This window comes from Galeopterus variegatus, unplaced genomic scaffold, assembly GCF_000696425.1.
Source record: "Galeopterus variegatus unplaced genomic scaffold, G_variegatus-3.0.2 Scaffold1222, whole genome shotgun sequence".
Classification (NCBI taxonomy): Eukaryota; Metazoa; Chordata; class Mammalia; order Dermoptera; family Cynocephalidae; genus Galeopterus; species Galeopterus variegatus.
The window spans coordinates 113,711-138,821 of NW_007727333.1; the positions used below are offsets into that span (position 1 = coordinate 113,711).

At 52.6% G+C, this 25,111-nt stretch overlaps 3 protein-coding genes across 5 annotated transcripts in view; all 3 read left to right on the plus strand.

Moving 5' to 3' along the window:
• Nucleotides 1–3,676, plus strand: part of THAP8 (THAP domain containing 8) — an 11,500-nt gene extending 7,824 nt beyond the window's left edge. The window contains exons 2-4 of the mRNA XM_008575658.1: nucleotides 1,192–1,384; nucleotides 1,623–2,021; nucleotides 3,514–3,676. Coding sequence (XP_008573880.1) covers nucleotides 1,192–1,384; nucleotides 1,623–2,021; nucleotides 3,514–3,654 — 733 coding nt within the window. The 3' untranslated portion in view covers nucleotides 3,655–3,676. The remainder of the gene's footprint in view (nucleotides 1–1,191; nucleotides 1,385–1,622; nucleotides 2,022–3,513) is intronic.
• Nucleotides 3,677–5,704: 2,028 nt separating this feature from the next.
• Nucleotides 5,705–18,863, plus strand: CLIP3 (CAP-GLY domain containing linker protein 3). The gene is made up of 15 exons (XM_008575657.1): nucleotides 5,705–5,838; nucleotides 6,155–6,378; nucleotides 9,587–9,693; nucleotides 9,728–9,760; nucleotides 9,847–9,940; nucleotides 10,132–10,293; nucleotides 10,743–10,861; nucleotides 11,823–12,059; nucleotides 14,430–14,565; nucleotides 14,706–14,834; nucleotides 15,817–15,960; nucleotides 16,029–16,152; nucleotides 16,357–16,421; nucleotides 16,839–16,911; nucleotides 17,296–18,863. The coding sequence occupies exons 2-15, from the start codon at nucleotides 6,213–6,215 to the stop codon at nucleotides 17,348–17,350; spliced, it is 1,644 nt and encodes a 547-aa protein (XP_008573879.1). The 5' UTR covers nucleotides 5,705–5,838; nucleotides 6,155–6,212; the 3' UTR covers nucleotides 17,351–18,863.
• Nucleotides 18,864–19,279: 416 nt separating this feature from the next.
• Nucleotides 19,280–24,723, plus strand: ALKBH6 (alkB, alkylation repair homolog 6 (E. coli)). Of its 3 annotated transcripts, XM_008575659.1 has the most exons (7): nucleotides 19,280–19,339; nucleotides 20,081–20,159; nucleotides 20,458–20,526; nucleotides 22,314–22,374; nucleotides 22,697–22,848; nucleotides 23,073–23,189; nucleotides 24,304–24,723. In XM_008575659.1, the coding sequence occupies exons 2-7, from the start codon at nucleotides 20,097–20,099 to the stop codon at nucleotides 24,547–24,549; spliced, it is 708 nt and encodes a 235-aa protein (XP_008573881.1). In that variant the 5' UTR covers nucleotides 19,280–19,339; nucleotides 20,081–20,096; the 3' UTR covers nucleotides 24,550–24,723. The 3 variants fall into 3 exon arrangements, with proteins under 3 accessions (XP_008573881.1, XP_008573884.1, XP_008573882.1); XM_008575662.1 differs by lacking the exon at nucleotides 24,304–24,723 and having other exon boundaries at nucleotides 19,291–19,339; nucleotides 23,111–23,173; XM_008575660.1 differs by lacking the exon at nucleotides 20,081–20,159 and having other exon boundaries at nucleotides 19,305–19,339.
• The last annotated feature ends 388 nt before the right edge of the window (nucleotides 24,724–25,111 follow it).

The following is a 25,111-nucleotide window of genomic DNA, read 5'->3' on the forward strand; positions in this document are numbered from 1 at the left end:
ACCGGACTAGGACCGGCAACGAGATCACAACCCTCGGTGTTGCTCCCGCGCCTCGCTCAGCCAGTGAGCGGGAGCCGGTCTGTATGTGGGATCCGAACCCTCGGACGGGAGCGCCACCGCGCTTCCCAAGCGGCGCACTATCCAGTGCGCCACCGGGCCGGCCCGTTTTTTTAATAGTAGCTATTCTAATGGTTATGAAGTAATAGTTCATCATGGTTTTGATTTGTATTTCTCTAGTGATTAGTGATGTTGACCATCTTTTCATATTCTTGTTGGCCATTTGTATATCTTCTTTGGAGAAAAATGTCTGTTCAAGTCCTTTGCCCATTTTTAAATTGAGTTATTTGTTTTTTATTGGTGTTGAGTTGTTTAAAAACTTTTTAAGGAGTGTTTTCAAGCACATACAAAAAATAGAGTTATATAATGAATGCTTATGTATCCATCCCTCAGTTTCACCAATTATCAATATTTTGCCAACCTTTTTCACCTCCTCCTCCCCACACCTCTAATTTTTTTGTCCCACAGTACCTTAAAATAAATCCCAGATATCAGGTCTTTTACCCATAAATAGTTCAGAATGTTTTTCTAAAGAAGACTATTTTAGAAGCATAAACCAAAACAATTGTCATACCTAGCAAAATTAATTTCTTATAATTATCTAATACCCAATTCATGTTCAATTTTCCCCAGTTGTCTTAAAATGTCTTTTTACCCAATGGTTTATTGCAAATGAGGTCCACATCCTGCGATCGCGTTGATGTTTCTTAACTCTCTCTTAATCTATAACCACCTCCCAACCCCATGTTGTATGGTTGTGGAAGAAACATTTTCACTTGATTGTAGAATCTCCCACATTCTAGATGTCTGATTTTATAGACTGCTTCTTCAGGTTCATGTGTAGGAATAAAGGGTTTGAGGGCAGAGTAGTGGTAGGCGAGGAGATCAGGAAGGAGGCTGGATAGGAAAGGCAGTGGAGGTGGGAGAGGTGGGCTGATGCTGGATGTTTAAAAGGTAGAGTCAAAGAGTGGGATGTGGGTATGAGGTAGAAATAGCTTGGGTGGAGGCAGGGCCAATTCCTGGCCCAGGGGAGGCACAGGCCTGGAGCCCAGAAACCTCCAGATGTGGGTATCATCAGGGAGGGGTGGGTCTGGACCATATAGTACTGACCCAGTGACCCTGCCACCCCTTCAGGTTCCCACTGAAGGACGGTCCCCGGCTGCAGGCCTGGCTGCGGCACATGGGCCGTGAGCACTGGGTGCCCACCTGCCACCAGCACTTGTGCAGTGACCACTTCACGCCGTCCTGCTTCCAGTGGCGCTGGGGCGTGCGCTACCTGCGGCCGGATGCAGTGCCCTCCATCTTTTCCCGGGCGCCACCTGCTAAGGTGAGCACTGGGAGGTCCTACTGCTGGAGTCAGACCCCCGGCCTTCCCCACCTAGGGAACTACCCATGGAATCTGATCTCCAGCTCCCCCCTCCTAAGGGAAGTCCCTCCTTGAGTGTGATCCCCAGCCCTTTTGAGGGAAGTTGCTCCCTGATGTCTGGCCTTACCTGAAGGAAGTCCCCCTTGGAGTGTGATCCTGGTGTCCCCCCACTCCTCTCACCCCATGCCTTGTCTTCCAGAGCCAGTGGAGTAACCGAAGCACTGAGAAGCCGCTAGTGCCTCTGCCTGCTCCTCGGCAGGAGGCTACACCCCTGACCCAGGGCCCCAGCATCCCGGCGTCTGGCCCAGTGCACCTAGTGGTGCTGGGGCCCGCACCTGGGGGCCCTGAGGCTGCAGCCACTGTGCTCCTGACTCCCCTGCCCCTTCCATCTGCTCTTGTGGGGCCGCGGCCTGGACTTTCTGCCCAGCACACCTGGGCCGGGCTGGGTGCGGCACTGGGAGCATTGCAGCGGCGGGTGCGGAGGCTGCAGCGGCGTCAGGAGCGGCACCAGGCGCAGCTGCTGGCTCTGGAGCAGCTGGCGCAGCAGCTGAGCAGGGAGAGCCTGCTAGCGCGGGCGTGCCGGGGCCTGCAGCGCCTGGTGAGTGCCCACCACCGGCCCGTGGCCCCTGCGGGCAGCTCGCCTGGCCCTGACAGCCTGTTTACATTTAAACTAGGGTTCGATATTTAAATATCAGAACATTTCACCCGGATTTCCAAATTTCTGGCTTTTCTTGGAAAAAAAAAATCAATCTGGCAATGCCAAGCAACTGTTTGTTGGTCAGAGCTGAGTATGCTCCATTTATTCATAATAATATTTAAGGAGTTCTTACTCTCTGCCAGACTCAGAATTTTAATAACTTACGGAAAACTCACCAAGATCTTGATACTGCTGTTGTCCCCACTTTCCAGATGAAAGAAACTGAGGCACAGAGCAGTCCAGTCACTTGCCCAAAGTCAGGCAGCCAGTAAGTTGCAGAACCAGGATTCAAACCCAGGTGTCTGGTTCCAGTGGAGGCCGGTGCTCTCCTGTTGGAGAGCTCCCTGCCTGGCCCCTATAGAGCTTGAGTTTGCTTCCCCTGGACTAGTGTCTCCCAGGCCCTGTCTAAAGCCCTTTTGCTCCTATATTTTACTCCTGGGTTATTTTAGGGGCGGGGGCAGGGGGAGGGCTGGAGAAGTGGGGAGGAGTGTCATGTCTCTGAAAATAAAACTTTGACCAAAACTTTCCCCTGCTTAAAACCCAAGGTCCAAGCTTCAGATCCCCAACCTAGTACCCACAACTCTCAGAACCCCACCTAGATGAGAGAGGCATCCAGGCAGAACTATGAATGTTGGACTCATGGGAGGACTCATGGGTCTCCTTTCTGAAGCCCCCACAGTACCTCTGTGGCTAAGGTTTGGACATGACCCACTTATATGATTTGTTTGGCCTCAGAATTGCTTTGAAATAATTTTGGTCTTTCCTGAAGGCTCAGCAGATCTAGCAGCACTGGGTTCATATTCTCAAATAATTGCAGTCAGCTGCAGCTTCAGTGTAGCTGCCCCTAGGGGCTCTAAGTTTGAGACTGTGGCTGAGGCACAGAGGTACAGTAGGGGCAGAGACAGAGCTCAGACTCATGCCTAGGGCTCTTCATGGAGCCTGTCAGGGCTCCTAGGCTGACACTGTCTCTCTCTATCTCTCCTCCCTCCATTCAATCCCTGTCTCTCAATCTCCTTATCTCTCATCCACATTCATTGTCTTTCTGTCCCTCCATCTCTCTGTACCCCCACCTGTCTCCCCATCTCCCCATGTCTTTCTTCATCTGCATCTTTCTGTGTCCCCCATGTTATGTCCCTGTCTCTCCACATCTGCCTGTCCCCACATCTCTCTCCCTGTTTCCCCATACCTTCTTCCTCTCCCATGAATGCCTCTTTGGTGCTCCCATCTGCTTCCCTGCCTCCCTACATCTCTCTACCCACATCTCTTCTCTGTGACACCCCCTCCCACCTTGGCCTCCCTGTTCTTCATCATTTCTGTCTGTCTCTCTCTCCCCCTCCCCCCTCCCTCCCCTGTGTTTTCCATCACTACCGTTTCTTTGCCTGGGATGGCCCAGCTCCCTGGACCTGAGGAATCTCAAACGTTCACCATCATCTGTGAAGGGCTTGACATGGCTGTGGTCCTTGCCCAAGGTCCAGCATCTCCGACATTGGATGCCAAGTCTGAGTTCCTGGGCACTCAGACCCCCAGTGCATGAGGATCAGCACAGACAATGTCATGGAACAAGATAGAAGATGGAGGAGAGAGACTCATCACACGTGGACTTGGCCCAGCCCCACCACCCATGCCTAGGAAGTAGCAGTGCCTCCCTGAAGGACCTGGGTTTACCGCACCCCCCCCCCCCCGGAACCCTTGAATTTAAGGGTGACCAGGGCTCAAGTCCCCCATCAACCCCCATTCCCCTAGGTACCAGGCCCATGCCACCTCTAGCTCAAGTCTTTGCGGTCAGTAAAACACCTCAGAGCAGAACAAGGTTGCTTGTTTGGGGAGCATTGTACCTGGTTCTAAAGAGCCCTCATGCCCTTTGCCAAGCCTGGTGCCAAGTTGGGGAAACAGCAGTGAACACAGCTGAGAAATACCCTGCCCTCATGGTGCTCACATTCTGTTTGACTAGAAGTTGAACTAGTGAACTAATAAACAAGATAACTTCAGACTGTTGCTATAAGTACTGAATAAAAATGTAATTGAGAGGAGGGGGTAGGGGAGAGGGCTGTCTAAGGAGGCAATTTTGAGGAGAGACCTGGATGATGAGAAGGAGCTGGGTCAGTGTTCCAGGGGAAGAGCAACTCCTGGAAAGGCCCTAACGTCTAGAGTGTCAGCTCAAGGAGGGCAGCATTGTAGAGAAAATAAAGTTGGGAATAGAGTGAGGAGGTAGAGGTGAGGAGTGGGGGTGCAATTTTAGGTAGGGAGAGCAGAGAAGATGTTATGAAAAGGCAATCAGTAAGTAAAATCCTAAAAGGGGAAAGAGAACCATGCTGATTATCTGGGAGAAAAGAACTCCAGGCAGAAGGAACAGCCAATGCAAAGGTCCTGGGATGAAGAAGAGCAAAGAGGCCAGTATGCCTGGAGTAGAGTGAACAAAGGGGAGAGTGAGAAGAGGTGAGATTGGAGGGATGATGGACAGGTTCACATATGTCCTTGTGGGCCATGGTTGACAGCATTGGCTTTTCCCTGGAGGAGCAGCAGGAAGCAATTGCCTCTGAGTCAAGGAGGGCTCTGATGTGACAGGTGTTAATAAGTCCCTGTGGCTGCATGTAGGGAGCAGATGGGGAGAGGGAGCAGGGAGAACGGGAAAGAGGCTGCTGCCATAGTCTGGGTGGGAGAAGATGAAGGATGAACCAAGATGAGGGCATGGGGTAGGGGTGGGGGTTGGGGGTGGGGGAGAAGATCTGGAAATACTTTGGAGACAGAGCTTTGGTGGAAGGCAAAGTCACCCACCCCTCTTCAGGCTGCGGTACTTTGGGGCAGAGCAGGTAACAGCCAGCCATGTGTGAGGCCAAGCCAGGATGGTGGAGCTAGAGCCGTGGGCTGGCTCCAGGAGGCCTTCCTGGGGGAGATACAGGTTCTGAGAGGGTTGGAGGGGCCCGTTGGCAGATCTGTCTCCTAGACACTGCTATGGCCATGCAGCATGGTGATTAAGAGCCTAGACTCTACAGCCATGTAGCTTGGTGATTGAGAACCAGATCTATAGACTGCCTGGTTTCAAATTTTAGCTCCATCACCCACTTCTGTGTACCCTTGGGCAAGAGTAAGTGTACCATACTGAGTAAGTGCTGTGTGAGCACTGAATGATAAGGACGACAGAGATTATGATAGGAGTCTCTGCAAAATCACCCCTCAGAGACTCCCCATATATAGGGTAAGCATACTGTAGGTGTCAGATCTGAGATCCCATAGAGAAGAAACCCATCACCACCCCACACTGGGACCTCTTCCCTAAAACTGGCCTGGGTTGCTGGCCTGGGGGAAGGCTCTAGCACGGCGGGGATGGATAAAAAGAGTCGTGCCTGCTTTCCTATCCCTCTTTTTGCCCTTGTCTCTGCTTCATCTCTTTCTGTCTCCGTGTCTCACATGCTCGTCCGTGGCCATCTCTCCTTCCTCTCCCGGTCCTCGGTGTCTATCCACTCCCCGTGGCTGCCTCCAGCCCCTTCATCAACGCTCGCAGCCTCCCAGTGTCTCCGCCCCCGCTCCTGTTGGGGGTAGCACGGCGCATGCGCCGTCAGCGCCCCTCCCTCTCCACCCTCATCCCCCGTCGGCGTCTGGGCCTCGTCCCCTTCTCTCTGTCTCCCACTGTTCCCCCGTCACGTCCCCCGACACTGACATCCCATTGCTCCCGCGGTTTCCCAGTCTCAGCTTTGGTCCCCAGATCGGTCCACCCGCGGTAAGATGGGAAGAGGGGAGGCCTGTGGAGAAGGGGAGGGGCGAAGCATCCTGCATCCCGAGATAAACAAACCCGGGGAGGGGGCGGCGGAGACTGAGGGGCCTGACGCGGGAGGAGAAGAATGGGGGGCTGGGTCTGGGGGAGATGGCAGGCGCTGGGCGCACATACCGGGGCCCTCTGACGGGTAACGGGGGTTCCTATGGTTGCCCAAGATGCAGAGCTGGGGGCGCCGAGGCCACCCGGGGTCCTGGGAGCTTCTGGGGGCTTGGACCCCGGAGTCTCTGGGGTACCCTCTCTAGTTGACCTCTGCCTCCAGGATTTGCCTGAAGTCCGCCCCTAACTCTGCACCCGTCCCCCGAGGGCCACTGAAGATCATGACTAAGACAGATCCCGCCGCGATGGCCCCGCCGCCCCGGGGGGAACAGGAAGAGGAGGAGGAAGACTATGAACCCGTCCCTGAGGTCCCTAGCCCCACTCAGGAGCGCCGGCAGAAGCCTGTTGTGCACCCCTCAGCACCTGCTCCCCTCCCCAAGGACTACGGTAACCACTGTTCTCACCCTGGAATCTGGCCTAGAGCCTTGGGTGGCCAAAGGGGGGTCAGTTGAGCTCTGCTGGTGGTCATGGGGGGGATTCTGGTGAATTTGAAGGTGGTCCAGAGGAATCTTGGCTGCAGGACCCTTGGGTAAACCCCCTGTTCATTAGTTCATTCATTCATTCATTCATCCATTGAAGAATGGAATTAGAATAATTCTTTGATTCATGACACATCATTCAATCATTTAGTCATTCAACAAACATTTATTGAAAGCCACTACGGACCTGGCTGTTTGCTGGGAACTGGGGCCACAGCACAGAACAAGACAGAGCCAGTCTTTGCCCTGAGAGAATTCATACGTCTCAATAACCACACAAATAAATATTAAAAAAAAAATATATATATATATATATATATAATTACAAGATATAATGTGAATTGTGTTTATCAAGAACAGGATGCTTATATATATATATATATATATAATTACAAGATATAATGTGAATTGTGTTTATCAAGAACAGGATGCTGCAAGAACTTTTTAAGATATGGTTTCCCTGATGAGGTAACATTTGAGGGAGATCTGAGGGTGAGCTGGGGTTAATTAAGGGAAAGGTAAGGCAAGGAGGTCCCAGGAGAGGTAACCACAGGAGTAAAGGATCTGAGGTAGGAAGGTGTGGATCTGAGAGGTGCCCTCTTGGAGAAATTGAAAGTGTCTAATCGTTTACCAAGGAATATTTATTGACTGCTGCTATACCATGACAAGCCTTATGCTGGGTGATGGGGATTTAATGGTGAGTGATCCAGGCATGATCCCTGCTCTAGGACAGGAGAGACTAAATAAGTGAACAGATAAATAAATCAGATAAATTCAGACTGGAGTGTGCACTATGAAAGAAATAAAAGATGGAGACATAGTAGATAATGACTAGGAGGCAGCCACTTGAGACAAAGTAGTCAGGGTGTGTCCTTCTGATGAGGTGGCATTTAGGCTGAGTCCCAGAGCATGAGGAGGAATCATCCATAGGAGAGCTAGAGAGAGTTCCAGGCAGAGAGCAGCAAAGGCCCTGAGGCAGAACTGAGTTTGGAACAGAGAGATCATGGAGCTGCATTTAGGGGGTGATCAGAGTTGAGGTGAGTGGTTGACATGGGCCAGATTTGGAAGGACCTTAAAGGCCACAGTGAGGACTTTGGATATAAGTGTGACGGGGAGAGCAGTGTGTGTGTGTGTGGGGGGGGGGGTTGGTGAGTTTGGAACAGAGAGATCATGGAGCTGCATTTAGGGGGTGATCAGAGTTGAGGTGAGTGGTTGACATGGGCCAGATTTGGAAGGACCTTAAAGGCCACAGTGAGGACTTTGGATATAAGTGTGACGGGGAGAGCAGTGTGTGTGTGTGTGGGGGGGGGGTTGGTTAAATAGAGGAGTGGCGGGTCTGATTTATAGTTTTAAAATCTCCCTCTGTCTGGCTACTGGGTACAGAGGGATGGAGTGCAGCCAGAGTTGGGTATAGGAGGGGGGTTTTAGAAGATATTGGCTGGGAATCCCCAACAGCTGTGAGATTCAGAAATTAGGCACTAGGTTCAGAGAGTTGGCATTGCCAGGATAGGGCAGAAGAGATGGTATCTGGGGACATGTCACTTCAACAAGTTGAATTCAGTCTGATAGAAAAATAAGAAAGTTATCTGGGGGCCCAGGGCACAGGTGGATGTGGCTAGATGTGGCTGGGGCCTGTAGCACAGCGGGAAGTCCAAAGGTGTAGACTGGCCTTCCAAGGAATCCTTTTTCCTCAAGGAGGGTTTGGTCACAGAATATGAAGGAATCTGGAAATGTGGTTTAGGACAGAGAGAAAGCTAAGGTGGACTGCAAGAGGAAATTGTGTCTTTGTTTGTTAAATTTGTACATTAATTAAGCAGAGATTGAGCACCTACTGTGTGCCAGGTGCTGTACCCAGCCTTGGGGATAAGGTAGTGAACAAGGCAGAACAGAATCATGGTGTTTACATCCTAGTGAGAGCGACAAATGAGAAAGGAAAAGAAAGAAAGAAAAAAAAAAAAAAAAAGAGGGAAGAGAGGAAGAGAAGGAGGGAGAAAGGAAGGGGTAAACATATTATGTTAAGTAGTGATAAGTGCTTGTGCTATGATAAAAAATTAAAATAGGGTAGGAGATGGAGAAAGGTGGGGGTGCTGATTTAGACAGGGTGATCTGGGGAGACTTCTCTAAGGAGGAGGTGACATTTGAGGAAAGACCTGCAAAACCTAGTGAAGGTCTGAGGGAGGACTGTTCCAGGTGGGAAAAACAGCAAGTACAAAGACTCTGAGACAGGAATTTTCCTGACATATTGGAGAGACAGAAGGAGGCCAGTGTGCCTGGAAGGGAATGAGTGAGGGGAGAGGGCAAAGAAGTGAGGGGGCCAGATTGTGCAGGGCCTTGTGGCCCATGGTAAGAACTTTGGTCTGTACTCTGAGTGGGATGGGAGCCAGGGGAGGGTTCTGAGCCAAGGAGGGCTATGATGTGACTGGGTTTTAGAAGAAGCACACAGGCCAGTTCCTGGAGACACATTCTATGTGGCACATCCCTGGGCTGTGTATGATCTAGTTATTCATTAACTCATTCATTCAGTACACACTGAGTTCCTGCCACGTGCTCTGCCAGGCCCTGTGCTGGGTGCTGATGTTGTTACAGACAGCAATGCTCATCAGAATCTAATAGGTGGTTGTTCACAGGTTGGATCCTGATCATGGATACATTTTATATGGACTGCATGGTATTTGAAAAATTTGGGAGAGTTTTCTTAAAAACGAAACTTCTGGCTTTTAAATTTATTTATTTATTTTTACTCTGGAGATCCGGCCAAACTGTGCCCATACCCTGACAGGGCAATGGTGGGCTAGAGCAGTAGCAGCCCTCTCGGGCATGCAGACTTGAAGGTGCTGCACTCCCTACCACACTCTTGTTTCAAGGGGTGGATTTTGCTGCTGTATGGGATTTCCTGATCATCCTTTTTTTCACGACACACTGAGCATCCGGATTTTATCTGGAACCTCATGCTGGTCACACACAAAATGCCTGTGGGTTGACTGGGGTCCATGTGCCACCAGTTTGAGACACTCCATTAGAGACTCTTAAAGGGAAAGACCTAGAGCTCCCCTGCCTCAGGATGGAAGGAGGGGGTCAGTTTGCCTGGGGTGACCTTGGACCTCTCACCACGCCAGCCTTCACCTTCTTCGATCCCAATGACCCAGCGTGCCAGGAGATTCTGTTTGACCCGCAGACCACCATCCCAGAGCTGTTTGCCATTGTGCGCCAGTGGGTGCCCCAGGTCCAGCACAAGATAGAGCCAGTGGGTGCCCCAGGTCCAGCACAAGATAGACGTCATCGGCAATGAGGTAGGAACACTGGGAAAGCCAGGGAGGGAGGGGATGTGGAACCCCACATGTCCTGGTAACCCTCTCTGGTCCCCTGGTTCTCCCAGATTCTACGTCGAGGCTGCCATGTGAATGATCGTGATGGGCTGACTGACATGACACTGCTCCATTATGCGTGCAAGGCTGGGGCCCACGGTGTCGGTGAGGTCCCAAACCCCCCAAGCCATGAGCCCCCAAACCCAGGCCTCCAGAACTGACACCCTCAAAGCCACCCAGAACTCATACCCTAAGACCCCCATCTGGAACCCACAGCCTAAGATCCCAAAGTGCGGTCCCTGAGCCCAGGGCCGTCCCCAAGCTCCAGGTCTACGCTGACCCAGGCTATCACGCAGGAGACCCCACGGCAGCCGTGCGCCTCTCGCAGCAGCTGCTGGCGCTGGGCGCGGATGTGACCCTGCGCAGCCGCTGGACCAACATGAACGCGCTTCACTACGCGGCCTATTTTGACGTGCCCGACCTCGTACGCGTGCTGCTGAAGGGCGCGCGGCCGCGAGGTGAGGAGGAAAGTCCTGGCTGGGGGGGTCAGGACCCACAGGTTGGGGGAAGGGTGGAAGGAGGAGGGGAGCGCCTAGGGGGTGTGTCGGGAGTGAGGACCTGGGTGAGGGAGGCGGGGACGTGAGAGGCGCCGGAGTAAGAGGGCGGGGACGTGGGGCGATGGGGCAGAACCGAGGCCTTGCTGGGAGAGGAGAGGGGACTGGCAAACGAGGAGCTAGTGGGCGGCTGGAGGCAGGCGGCGAGGCAGGAGGCGTGGGAAATGGGGTCAGTGGTCCACAACCCCGGGGAAGGGCGGGATGTGTGCGGGAGAGAAGGGGCCGAGACTGAGGGCGGGGCTCCGAGGTGGGGGCGGGGCTCTGCGGCAGAGGCTGAGGGAGGCCTGCAGGTAGGAGGACAGCAGAGGTCCCACCGGTCCTCAGCCTGAACCCCCCTCTCGTCCACTTCCCAGTGGTGAACTCCACATGCAGTGACTTCAACCACGGCTCAGCCCTGCACATCGCTGCCTCCAACCTGTGCCTGGGCGCGGCCAAATGTTTGCTGGAGCACGGTGCCAACCCGGCGCTCAGGGTACTGCCTCCCTGGCTCGGCCCCCATTATCCTCCTCCCTCCCTACCCCCACTTCCTTCCAGCAGGCCTCTGCAGAGGACAAGGGCCACCCGCACTTCTCGAGACTACCAAAATATTACAACAAACATCTGTACATTTAGCAAATGAAATAATAGCTGAAACTTACTTAGTGTTCATTGTATGTCATGCGAAGTCTGTTATAAGCCCTGTTTTACAATGGGGAAACTGAGGCATAGAGATTATTAGCCCAGAGTAACCCAGCAAGGAATATGTTTTCTTTCAATCCTGGCTGACTCCATGGCTGTGTAGACAGCATTTCAAGGCCATGGGGAAAGTAGAAATTAGGCCCTCTGTTTGACCCGCAGACCACCATCCCAGAGCTGTTTGCCTCTGTGAATGAGAGGTCTGGGTTTCTCATAAACCCTCAAATGATCTTTGACCCCTGGCCCATCATTACCACTCACATCCCTAATACCAATTTCTCTGCAGCATCCCAGGCATGGATATCTTGGGGGGACATGGCCTGTGTCCCTGAGACCCTGCCTCTCCTCATTCCCCATTGGCCAAGAGTTTGAACCCTGACCCTGTGCCACAGGAGCCCATTCTCAGTGTTTATCCCCAACATGGCCCCATTACAGGCTTGGGGTCTCTGGCGGCATAGCTTTCCTAAGGGTATGACCTATAGCACTGAAGTGTGTCCCTCATTCCCTGTTGGCTCCACCCCCAGTCCCACCCTCAATTACTTAACACACATTCCCAGCCTAAAGTCTCAGGGGTGGACTTCCCCGGGAACTTGGTCTGTACCTTAGTGCCCCGCCCCTTCTTATTACCGTGTTGGCCCCAGGTATGACCTAGTCCCACCCCTGCTTCATCCAGACTTGGGATTCTAGGTGTATGGCTTCCATGGGAGTGTGGCCTGTGCCGCTGAGTCCCCGCCCCCTCTCTTCCCCTTGGCCCCCAGAATCGAAAGGGACAGGTACCAGCGGAGGTGGTCCCGGACCCTATGGATATGTCCCTGGACAAGGCAGAGGCGGCGCTGGTGGCCAAGGAGCTGCGAACACTGTTGGAGGAGGCTGTGCCACTATCTTGCGCCCTCCCCAAAGTCACGCTACCGAACTATGACAACGTCCCAGGCAATCTCATGCTCAGTGCACTGGGCCTGCGCTTGGGAGACCGCGTGCTTCTGGATGGCCAGAAGGTCAGGGACTGATGTGTATGTGTTGGGGGGGGGGCAGAGGGCGGGACTGGACTCAGCCCTTTCATCCCTCAGAGCTGGGTCCTTGTGCAGAGCACAGACTCTCCCCTTTGTCTGCCCACCCACTCAGTCATTGACACAGTACTTTATTTCATCTAACAATTGTTCTGTGAGTGTGCCTTTGTGCCTCACCCCGTGCTGAGCTCTCGGTTCAGGAGGAGAGACAGACCCATCCTTGTCAGTGACAGCCCAGAGCAGTCGTGGCTGTGATGGGGAAGCACAAGCAGAGTGGTCGGTGCAGCTCTGTGCACCTGGGGTCAGTGGTCCCCAGCCTGGCTTCACCTCCATTCTCAGAGTGGTCAGGACTTTAAGTAGGAAAGTACAGGCCAGAGTGACTGGGGATGTGATGGGGGATACACTCAACTTGAAGATGAGGAGTGAGCCAGGGGAAGAGAAGGAGAAAAGGGTCTCGGTAGTGGTGCAGATGTAAAGGCCCAGAGGGCAGAGAATACCTCCATTTATTCAGGTGGTCCAACTTTTACTCATTTACCTGGTGTCCCTCAGGCTCCGTGCTGGACCCAGTCCATCCTTAGGGATAGAGGGCTGTGTCAACCCCAGCTCTGCTCTCATAGAGCTCCTCTTGTATTAAAGAGACAGTAAATACAGTAAACCGATGATTAAGATAATCTCTGGTAGCAATAAAGGCTGTGAAAACCATTAAATGCCTAGATTTAGTAAGTTGTCCTTGGCTGAAGGCAGAGATGGTTTTAGCTGGGGTGTTCTCAGAAGGCTTCTATGAGGAGATGATGTCTGAGCTGAGATGGGAAGGAGCTCATCCTACAAAAAGTAGGGAAACAGAAGAAGCAGGAGGTACAAAGACCCAGAAGTGGTTAAGGGGCAGTGTGATTGGAGGGGAGTCATCCAGGAAGTGTGAGGTGCAGAGGTCAGCAGGGGTTGTATCACACCAAGCCAATAGGTCACTGGAAGAAATTTGGATTTCATTTCTTATACAGTGAGAAACCATAAAAGTAACATTTTCTTTCCTAAGAAGAGTTTCCTTTTAAGCATTTTGCATGTGTCAGCCCATCCAGAAAGCTTTCCGTACGTGATCTAATCAAATCCATTGGACAATTCTGAAAGAAGGATGGGTTGACTCTTCCCATTTTACAATCCAGAAGCTTGTAAGAGGCTCAAAGAGGTGAAACCCTTTGTCTGAAGACATGTAATACCAATCACAGCTCCTTAGAGAAGCAGCATAGCACAGTGTTTATGGGCTCAGGCTCAGGGATTTGCTCAGGTAAATCTCAGCTTTGCCACTTACCAGCTGTGGGACCTGGGACCAGTGATTCCACCTTGCTGGGCATCAGTTTCTACATCTGTAAATGAATATAATAATCGTACCCACTTCAGGGTATTTCGTGAGGTTTAAATTAGTTAAAATGTAGGCCATTAGAACAGAGCTTAGAACTGAGGCTTGGAAAGGTAAGGGAGCCTCACACAATGGTAATAACCACACCCACTGAGGGCTCACTGCAGCTAAGCATCTTTACATGTGTTAAAAATGTTTTCACCGGACAACCACCCCAGGAGGTGGGTTGCTATTGACTTCACAAATGAAACTGAGGCCCAGGAAGTCCCCTGACCAAAGTTACAGCATAATAATAGCCAAAACTTGCTGATACCTTACTTGGTACCAAGTCCTGTTTTGAGACCTTTAATTCCTCCATGATAGCCCTGCCCAACAGACCTTTCTGTGATGGTGGAAATATTCTGTGTCTTCATTGCCCAATAACGTAGGCACAACCCACATGTGGCTATTGAGCACTTGAAATTTGGCTAGTGAGACTTGGGAAATGAATTTTTAAGTAATTTACATTTAAATTGTCATGTGAAGGGGCCGGCCCGTGGCTCACTCGGGAGAGTGCGGTGCTGATAACACCAAGGCCACGGGTTCGGATCCCATATAGAGATGGCCGGTTTGCTCACTGACTGAGCGTGGTGCTGACAACACCAAGTCAAGGGTTAAGATCCCCTTACCGGTCATCTTTAAAAAAATAAATAAATAAATAAAAATAAATTGTCATGTGAAAAAATAATAAATTGTCATATGTGGCTAGTGACTACTGTATTGGATAGGGAAGCTCTATAAAAACCCTATAAGGTGGGTGTGTTCTTGGTTCCCATTTCGCAGATAAGGAGATTGAGGCACAGAGAGGTTAAGTCATATCGCCAGTGAATAGTGATGTCTGAGCTGAGATTGGAGTCCAGGGCTCTCTCACCTGCTCCACTCCGCCATAATGCCTGTGTGTACCAGTGATCCACTGTGGCCTCCCAAGGCCCCTTCCCAAGCCATGTCTTCCCTTGTCTCCCCAGACGGGCACACTGCGGTTCTGTGGGACCACGGAGTTCGCCAGTGGCCAGTGGGTGGGCGTGGAGCTGGATGAGCCCGAGGGCAAGAATGACGGCAGTGTTGGGGGTGTCCGGTACTTCATCTGTCCTCCCAAGCAGGGTCAGTCCCACTTGGGGCTCAAGGCGGGTGAGGGGCCCATCAGTAGTTCTGATGCTGCTGACTGGGTAAGGGGTTGGGGGATGAGGGCGGGGCCGAGGGCAGAGGCTTGGACAACACCAAGCCCAGGCTCTGTCTCTCAGGTCTCTTTGCCTCCGTGTCCAAGATCTCCAAGGCAGTGGACGTACCCCCCTCATCTGTCACCTCCACACCCCGGACTCCCCGGATGGACTTCTCCCGGGTTACAGGCAAAGGTCGCAGGGAACACAAAGGTCAGAGGAGGGAGCCTTAGGGTGGGAAGAGCCAGTCTTGGGGATATTCTGTGGGTAGCTCAGCTTCTGTGGCTCGGTTTTTCCTCAGGCTCAAACTCCAGTTTTAGAGGACAAGCTCTGACTTCCTGACTTCTGTGACTCAGTTTCTCCTTTGGCTCTGTACTGGCCCAACCCAGTTCTTGGAAGGACCTGTGGGTTCCCTGCCTTCTGTGACTTAGTTTTCCCTCAGGCCCAAAGTTTTCTTCCAGTTTTAAGGAAGAATCTGTAGGGGTCCTGGCTTTCATGACTTGATTTAGTCTCTCCATTTTAAAAGGACAATTTCTGGGCAGACTGGTTAACTCAGTTGGTTAGAATGTGGTGCTGATAGGGCTGGCCCGGTGGCGCACTGGATAAAGTGTGCCGCTTGGGAAGCGCGGCGGCGCTCCCGCCCGAGGGTTCGTATCCCACATACAGACCGGTTCCCGCTCACTGGCTGAGCAAGGCGCGGGGGCAACGCCGAGGGTTGCAATCCCGTTGCCGGTCCCTGGTCCAGTACGGGGGCAACACTGAGGGTTGCGATCCGTTGCCGGACATGGAAAAAGACAAAAAAAAAAAAAATAATAAAAATAAAATAAAATAAAAAAAAGAATGTGGTGCTGATAAAAGAAAAATTTCTGGGTTCCTGACTTCTGACTCAGTTTTTCCTTTGGCCCACATATCCTCAGCTTTGAACAAGAATTTTGGTGTTCTCCAGGTTCTGTGACTCAGTTTCCTCTCAGTTCTAAAGCCCCCCTCCTAGGTCTCTGGCATCTGGGATTCAGTTTCCCTTCAAGCCTAGAGTTCCCCTTCCCCACCCCCTGACCCCCCAATTCTGTGGAAGACTCTGGAGTTCTTCTGATTGGAGCCAGGATGGGTTTTTATCTTGAGGCTTTCCAGGTGGTATAGGGTCTCCAAGGCTGACAACTGGGGGCCCATCCCCACCTCCGGAACCCTCTACCCCCAGGCAAGAAGAAGTCCCCATCATCCCCCTCTCTGGGAAGCCTGCAGCAGCGTGATGGGGCCAAGGCTGAGGTTGGAGACCAAGTTCTTGTCGCAGGCCAGAAGCAGGGGATTGTGCGTTTCTATGGGAAGACAGACTTTGCTCCAGGTGAGGATGGGACTCTGGGCTAGGGGGCAGGCAGGGCCTTGAGGCATCCTGACACCCTCCTCCTGCAGGTTACTGGTATGGCATTGAGCTAGACCAGCCTACGGGCAAGCATGATGGCTCTGTCTTCGGTGTCCGGTACTTCACCTGCCCTCCGAAGCATGGGGTCTTTGCACCAGCATCCCGTATTCAGAGGTGAGCCCGGACTCCAACTCCAGCCCAGGACACCACCCAGAACCCTGATCCCCTCTCAGATGGTCTCCTCCTCTTGAACCAGCAGGACAGTATGGACACCCCCCATACCCTAGTTCTTTCCTCACAGGCCCCCTGGGGCTCATGTCTCAATCAGACCCTGGCCTCTTGTGGATCTGACTTCTTCCACTCTTTGTGTTTCCCCAGGATTGGTGGATCCACTGATCCCCCTGGGGATAGTGTTGGAGCCAAAAAAGTACATCAAGTGACAAGTGAGTTGGGAGCTGGGGCATAGGGAGGAGTGTGGATTTGGGAATGGAAGGAAGGATTATGGGTTCTCAGGTATATGCTGGTGACAGATTCACTGGTATTTAATTGGGGACACAGGGTCCAGGAAAATGAAGAGACAGGGTCCCAAAGAGGATAGGTGCTATAGGGTATGGGGAAGTTAACAACAAGACTCTGAGTAGGCACTGGGGACGTGGGGTTGAGTGGATACTGGGGACATGGGTAGGCATTGGGGGACATGGTAGGTATTATTGACAAGAGGTCCACATGGGTATTGGGAATGTGGGATCCAGGTAGGTATTGGGAACATGGATAGGTATTAACAACAAAGAGTCTGGGTGGGTATTGAGGACGCAATAGGTCTGCCATCTCCTCATCTGACACTCTGCTCTCCTCTCCAGTGACGCAGCCCAAACGTACCTTTACAACAGTCCGGAACCCAAAGGACATTGCATCAGAGAATTCTATCTCCAGGTGTGTCATCAACCCCTGTCCTCCCTCCATCCGTGTGGGATGTTCAGGGAGGAGCATCCACAAGGCCATTGTATATAGGGGTCTGGAGCTCTGATTGGGGCTGAAAATAGGATCAGAAAATCTTGTGACTAGTAAGTCTACCCAAAAATAGTCTTTAGGGTGTAGGGCCCCACACTGAATTCTGGTGACTTCAACTTTTAGGGGTCAGGTAAGGGAAATAGAACATCCTTCATGCCACAGGAGCCTAGGAAGGCACAGTCAGAGAGGAAGAGGAAGAATCCAGAAAGGCCAAATCCCAAACACTGGGGGAAAAGCTGGGGGGTGATGGATCCAGATGTTCCTGCACCCCATATCAGGGTGTGAGCCAATTTTCCTCCTTTCCAGGTTGCTCTTCTGCTGCTGGTTTCCCTGGATGCTGAGGGCAGAGATGCAGTCTTAGAGGCCCTGGATACCTGACACAGACAGAGTCCCATCTAGCATCTCCTGACACAGGAGCCCCCAAGTCACCCTGAGATAGAGATACCCAGTAACATCCAGAATAGAGACCCCCATTAGCCAGCCCTCAATCACTGAGGCCCTATTATTAACAGATTCTCCCATGATAGCCCCCCAAATACAGACCCCACATCACCCAGAAAGAGATTCCCTGAGTAGCACCTTCAGGCTAGTCCCTATCCCCAACCCCTCAGAGCAGACCTCCCAATTAACAGATTTCCACATCACCCCAAATAACAGTGACCCTTTCCACATAATGCTCAACAACAGAACCTTGAGTCACTCATCACTGGATCAGAAACCTCCCCCATTAACAAAGACCCCCTCTCAAGTCCCCTTGAAGTAAACATAGGTCACACCTCCAGAACAACAGAGTAACAAACCTTTGTGTCACTATCCCCCATTTAATGTCAGTCCCCTTAAGATGTGACCCCATGGTCACCCTGATTCTAACCCTGCAATCAGACATTCCTTCCATTAACAAACACCCTTTTCTTACACCTCAAGAAAAGACCCACCTTAACCAGCCCATTGTCACCCCCAATTTATAGACACCAAAACAGTCCTGGAAGTGCTAATTACAGGACTCCCAAGTCTTCCTACCCTCTGCACCCTCAAGAAACCCCCAGTGCCTTGTATGAAGCCCACCCCACATGGCCCACAGCCCCTGTGTTGGCCAGGCTCCCAGAAAATTCTCTATTTTTTAAGTAATGACTTCAAAAATGACCCCCAAAGGGGGGACCCCAAAATTTGGAGGCCGCATGCTGGGATTCTGGGGATCCCAAACCCTAGAGTACATATGTCCCAAACTCCCCCGTGCACTTAAGTCCTACAGCTCCTAGAAGACCCCAAGGCCCTAACTCCTAGGACTCCCAAATCATGGAATCCCCAAATCCCCAGGGAATCCCAAATTAAAAAACCCAATCACAAGCCCCCAGGAAACTTCAGTCAAGGTCCTTGTGCCTGGGATGGAGGAGACTACAGTCAGGATATGCATTCCAGGTTCCCAGGGCACCTCAAGCCCTATTCACAGGCACCAAGAGACCCCAAAAAGGAATTCCCATCCCTGGAAACTGGAGGACTTCAATGCCCTGAGTCCATGGATCTCAAAACAATCAAATTCCAAGAGCCCCAGCCCCAAGGGAAACCCAAATCATAAAACCTCCATCTCTAATATATGGAGGGTCCCAAGACCCTAAGGGGAATCCCAAATCCTGGAGCCCCCATTTCAATCTATATTCTGGTCATAGGTCCAAGACATCAAATCTAAGTCACTGGCCCCAAAGGACCTCACAGCACCTGGGCCAGACCAGCCTGAAGGAGAACATGAAGGCCCAAGGGGTCCGGGGTGGACCTAGGGCCCTGATCACCAAGGACAGCTCACGACTGCCCCTTCACTGCATGTCCCTAAACTTAGCATGACCCCTGTCCTCTTCAATAAAGACGTTTCTATGGCCTCTGTGTGTCAGGTCATTGTTTGGGGATTACGGCCTTGCCTCTGTCCCCTTGCTGGGGGAGGATAGGAGAGAAAGTCCTTTTAATCTCTCCTCCCTGTGTCATGGGCATAGGGTGGCCTAGCCTGCGGGAAGTCCTTCCATTGGTCTCTCTTGGGTCCTTCCTGCCCCTCCCAACTGGGCCCACGTTGCAGTGTGGACGGTTTGGTTCTGGAGTTATGACTGGCCGCCGCCAAACAAAGACCAGTCCCCAGTGGCTCCCCAAAGGCTCAGAGGCCAGGAGGCGCAGCCTATTCCTGAGCGAGGGTGAAGGGGCGGAGAATACTGAGAGAGAGCACCGATTGGGTGGGAGGCGGGCCCTTAAGGCCTCTGAGCGTTCCTATTGGTGTGTGGACTTGCGTCAGTAATGTGGGGCGGAAGTGGCTGGGGGGAGGCGCTGAGGTATTGAATTTGGAAATTGGAGGGGACACTGGTGGACGGTCAGTTTTGGGGGTGGCTAGGGGCAGAGATGGGTGTCGTCCAAGAGGGCTGAGAGTAGGGATCCCGGGAGCTCAGTGCGGGAGTCCGAGGAGGCTCAGAGTGTGGAGTCCTAAAAGACTCAAAGTCTGGGGTCTGAGAGGTGCTTGGCAGGGAAGAAGGTTTGAGAGGAGTCACGCTCTGGGCCAAAGGTCCAAGGGTGCTGGAGTGAAGGGGCGCTCAGAAAGGGAAGTCTGAGGGTGTCCAGAGTCGGGAGATCCGAGGAGGCTGAGAGTGGACGGGTCCGAGGAGGCTCAGAGAGGGAGCGCAAGTGTGCTCAGAACGGGGCATGTGAAAGGGCTTGGAGCTGGCGGAGCGTCCACCAGGGTCCTGAGTGTTATTAGAAAGCCGGGATCGTTTGAAGTGAGGTCTCAAATTATGGTGTTTAAGGAGGCTTTGGGGTATGTGTGGAGCTTTTGAGAAAGGTTCCCTGGGTGGGATCAGAGAATGTTCTCTGTGACAATATGGGAGGGCACATGTGTAATATCATAGGCCCTTGGTGGGCAGTTTTGGAGGAGTGTTTCCCAGGCAGGGAAGCTGGGGGTCCATTGTGTGTCTTTTGAGATGCTGGGCTCAGGTTTTAGAAACCGACTGGGTTTCACAGGAGGACTGAGGTGAGGGCCTGGTCCCTGATGGGGCAGAATGCTGGATCATGGCCCGAGAGTGGGAAGCTTAGTGACTTCAGTGTGTCCTCCCCTCCACAGGACTGGATGCAAGGAGATGATGTCGATGGAGGAGCAGGACGTCAGGGTCCCAGCTCTGGAACCATTCAGGGTGGAGCAGGTTGTCAGGACTGGGGATGCAGAGGGTGAAGGAGGGCACTAGAGGGTGGGAGGTGGGTGAGGCAGGCAGGCTGACTCCTGGGTTCATGGATTGCCTCCTTCCTCCAAATTCATTCTTACCCTCAGAGTCCAGCCCTACCCCCAATCCCATGCTGGAATAGGCATGGGCCCCTTGACTTCAGACCCTGGACTGTCTGGGGACATCCTGATCCTCTCTACAGAAGGAGAGGTTGCTCACAATGTTAGGGCCCCTGTGAGGGTCAAAGGGCTACACCTTCATGGGGATCTCTCTATCCTAGGCACCACCTGTAATCTACTATGTCCCTGACTTCATCTCCAAGGAAGAGGAGGAGTATTTGCTTCGACAGGTGACCCTAATGCCCTTCTGGTCTGTTTCTCCCTCTTCCCATATTCCTCCCCAACCCCCAGCCCCATATGAGAGCCCCCAAGGCTGCAGTGAAGACCCTGGCAGAAAGGAGAGTGCCACACAGCACCCACTCCCCACCATCTCCTTCTCTCTCTCTTAGAACCTGCTAGGGCCTATCAGAAAGAACTTTTTTTTAGGAGGCTTAGGTGAAACCAAACTGATTCTTAGGAAGGAGGTGGTTATATGCAGCTCAGACTCCTTGTACTGAGATAGCCCAGTACAGCCTCCAAAATGAGGATGTTGTTGAGATCAGATTCCCTTTATTTTTTTATTTTAATTTTTTAATTATTTTTTTAAAGATGACCGGTAAGGGGATCTTAACCCTTGACTTGGTGTTGTCAGTACCACGCTCTTACTGAGATAGCCCAGTACAGCCTCCAAAATGAGGATGTTGTTGAGATCAGATTCCCTTTATTTTTTTATTTTAATTTTTTAATTATTTTTTTAAAGATGACCGGTAAGGGGATCTTAACCCTTGACTTGGTGTTGTCAGTACCACGCTCTCCCACGTGAGCTAACCAGCCATCCCTATATAGGGATCCAAACCTGTGGCTTTGGTGTTATCAGCACCACCCTCTCCCAAGTGAGCCACGGGCCGGCCCTTGAGATCAGATTCCTTATGCAGGAATAGCCCAGCACAACCCGAGAGTCTCAGGAACAGGGAAGTTATAGAGCTCATACTTCCTCTGCTGAGGTAGCCCAATCCTGCTATCTTAAAGAAAAGGTTATAAACATAGGCTGAGATAGCCCAGTTTAGAGCCTTGAGATTGGTCAATTAAGAATTTAGTATTCAGATTTCTGTGCTGAGATAGCCCATTGTGTAGAGTAAACTCTCCCTGTGCTAAGATAGCTCAGCATAGACCCAGATGTTTAGGAACAAGATTACCAAGCACAGATCGCCTTTGCTGAGATGCCTAGTCTGTATTCTATTCTTAAGGTTTGGGGAAAGAAGAATTTACTAAGCTCAGAGTCCCTGCACTGGGATAGCCCTTTGCAGCCCTAGAACCTTAGTTACAGAGCACAGGTCTTCCCTGTGCTGGGGCAACCCATCTGAGCTTGAGTCCCAGGAACAAGTTAGCTACAGAACACAGACGTCTGTGCTGAGATAGCTCATTCCAGACCTTTGGATTCTTGGGATTGAAAAAATTTATGTATTTTAGAATCCCTGGTCTGAAATAGCCCAGTCCAGCCCCATAACTATGAAGGGAATAAGGAGATTATCGACAGAGTATAGACTTCTTGGACTGAGATAGCCCATTCTAGACCCTTAGGATTTTAGCAGTGGAGGATTTTCAAAGTGCTTTATTTGCTATGCTAAGATGTCCCAGCTTAGCACATTCCCTCCCCCAGGAGATAAGAACAAGGAGGTTCCAGAACTCAGACTGTCCTCAGGTAGCCCAGGATCAGGAAGTTAGTGTGCAGACTTATTTGCTGGTCTGAAAGAGCCCAGTCTAGCCCCAGAAATCTGAGTAGATTCAGACCGTGATCATGTAGCCCTGGTTCCTCTCTTCAGTCCCAGTAGACACAGGTGGGCCTTGGTGCCAAAAGCCTCCCCAGGAAAGAAGGCAAACAACAAAATCCTGGGAACATACTACCCCAGAGGACGATCCCATAGATACTGAGATGACCCATTTACACCCCAGGTAAAGGCCTCTATGTTGGCCTCAGTGGGAGAATCACTGATGGGTGGTCCTGAAAAAAGGAGTGACCCCTTCCCCCACCTCCTAGGTTTTCAATGCCCCAAAGCCAAAGTGGACCCAGCTTTCTGGGAGGAAGTTACAGAACTGGGGTAAGTGTCCCTGGCTGGGGGCATGGGTGATTCTGGGATGTGGGCTGGGGCGGAGGACTCAGGTCCAACAGTCTCAAGATGTTGGGAGGGTCCCTGAGGGTTCAAGGGGTCCCAAGGGCCAGGAGGATTCAGTGGAGGTCCTGAGGGTTAGGGATTTCCTGATGAGTTGGGAATATGTTGAAGGGTCCAGTGGCGATCTCCTAAGGGTCAGGGGTCCTTGAGGGGGTCAAAGTGCTTTCAACCACTGGGATATCCCTAATGGGGGCTCCAGGTGCCAAGACTCCTTAATTGGGCGCCCTCAGAACTGCATTGTCCTCCCCAGGTGGGCTCCCCCATCCCCGGGGAATGGTCCCTGAGCGGCTGCCCCCCTGGCTCCAGCGCTACGTGGACAAAGTGTCTGACCTCAGCCTTTTTGGGGGTCTCCCAGCTAACCATGTCCTCGTGAACCAGTATCTGCCTGGAGAGGGCATCATGGTAACCACATGGCCTCACCCCAACCCCCACAGTAACTGCCTCCACTCAGACCTCTGAGCCTTCAGGGAGCAGGGCATCGTGTTTACCCACCCTCACACTCATCAGGCAGCCACATACCCAACCAGGCATCCACCTCCCTGTTCCCAACTTGGGAGCCCCCCTTTAACCCAGAGGGTGGGGGGTGTGGACTCCTGCCCTGCCCAGCCCTGGTGCCCACTCCCTAGCCCCATGAGGATGGACCACTGTACTACCCGACCGTCACCACCATCAGCCTGGGTTCCCACACCATGCTGGACTTCTACAAGCTGCGGCAGCCAGAGGATGATGACCCTACAGAACAGGTGGGCCTTGAGATACTGCCCCAACCACTCATGTGTGCTCTGACATCCCACACCCTCCAAAATAACCCAATCCCCCCTGCCTTTTGGGTACTCCTGACACCCTCCCAGACACCTTCCTTTTTCCGCTCATGGGGTACACCCACTTCTTCCCAGACACCCAACCCATCTGCATGCATGCAGGGTACCCTAAATACCATGATATCCACAGGTACCTCAATACCCCTGCCTGCTGAGTGGATGTCCCTGACACCCCACAGACCTCTAACCCCACACACTCAAGACTTCAACAGCCCAACATGCACATATACCCTCTGTAGGGCTCCCCAATACTCCAACAGACACTCTGATATCAGATACCCCAGTGTCATTCACTCACGGGTGCCCCAACATCCTCCCAGATGCCCTGACTCTCTACCCACTGCACAAGGCACCCCAACACTGACATCCTGCCACTCCAGTAATGTGAACTGTGCTGGAGGACACCTCTAGATTCTCCTTGGCCCCTCAACACATGACTCGCTGCTCAAGGAGGCCCCAGATGTCCTGACAGCAACTTCTCTGACCTTTTTCTCTGAGTGATGCACTTCTGACACCCCAGTGTTCATAGAACTCTCCTGGACACCCTGCCCCTGGCTGTTCCTTGGGGCTTTAGCTCTACCTGCTCCTGGATACTCCACATCCCCTCATACTCTGCTGGTGTCCCCTATAGCCCACTCGCTCTACCCTCTGCCCCTACCCGGTCCCACCTTCAGCCATGCCTGCTCAAGCCCAGCACTGCTCCAGCATCTTGGGGACTACTGATCCTTCAGCCCCTGCCCCAGCCCCTTGGAGATCCCATCTGCAGCTCCCATTTCCAATGATCCTTTGACCCCCCCCCCCATCTACAGCCTAGTTCCTGTCCCCTCGCCCTCCCTGCCCAACAGCTCCCTGCCTGGGGCCTGCCGATTTTCACTCCTCGACCCCCAAACCCTCTATCCCTGGGAACATGCTTGCTCCTCAGCCTTTGCCCCGGGGACTCCCCTGACTCCTGAAGCCTGCTGACCTCTCGCACACCCCCCGACCTCTGGAGACCCGCTGACCATCACCCACCCCGCAGCCTCGGCCCCCACCCCAGCCCACCACCTCGCTGCTGCTGGAACCGTGCAGCCTGCTGGTGCTCCGTGGCGCCGCTTACACACGCCTCCTCCACGGCATCGCCGCCGCCCGGGAAGACACGCTCGACGCCGCCTTCATGCCGCCCAATGCAGCCTCCTGCCCATCGGCGCAGCCCGGAGCCCGCCTGGTCCGCGGAACCCGCGTCTCGCTGACCATCCGACGCGTGCCCCGCGTGCTGCGCGCCGGCCTCCTGCTCAGCAAGTGACCGCCAGGCTTCAGGACTAGCGGGATTCCGGGCTCCTGCCCCCTGGGGCTGCCGCAAGTCTGTGACCTTGGAGCCCTGGGACAGAGACGGCTCCCCTGGGTTATTTATTTTCCCAGTAACTTTGTGGGAACCACAAGAGAAGACCCCATTCCTAATAAACCAAAAATGTCTTTCCTTAGTTTTAGATTTATTTGCGGGGAGGGGGCAGATGCTGGGGTTCCTGGTAGACACAGCATTTGGCACTGTAAGTAGGTGGGGTAGGCCCTGGAGGTCCACCATTTGGGTCATTGAGTGGGGCAGAATCCAGGGCTCTTTAGGGAGGGGGTGGGGGGTTATATCTGGAACCTCCTTGGAATGGGGTGGGGTGATGTTGGGAGGCTTAGCTACTGGTACTGCTAGGGAGGAAGGAGTTAAGTGGCTCTGCTGTCACCTGAGCTGGGCATCGCATCAAATTAACTGGGTCCAGGTTCCTCTTGGAAGGGGTGGAACTAGGTCTGCCTCTGGGCCTCTCCACAGCCTCAGGCCTGGGTGAGTTCAGCTGACTAGGTCTAGGGGAGATATC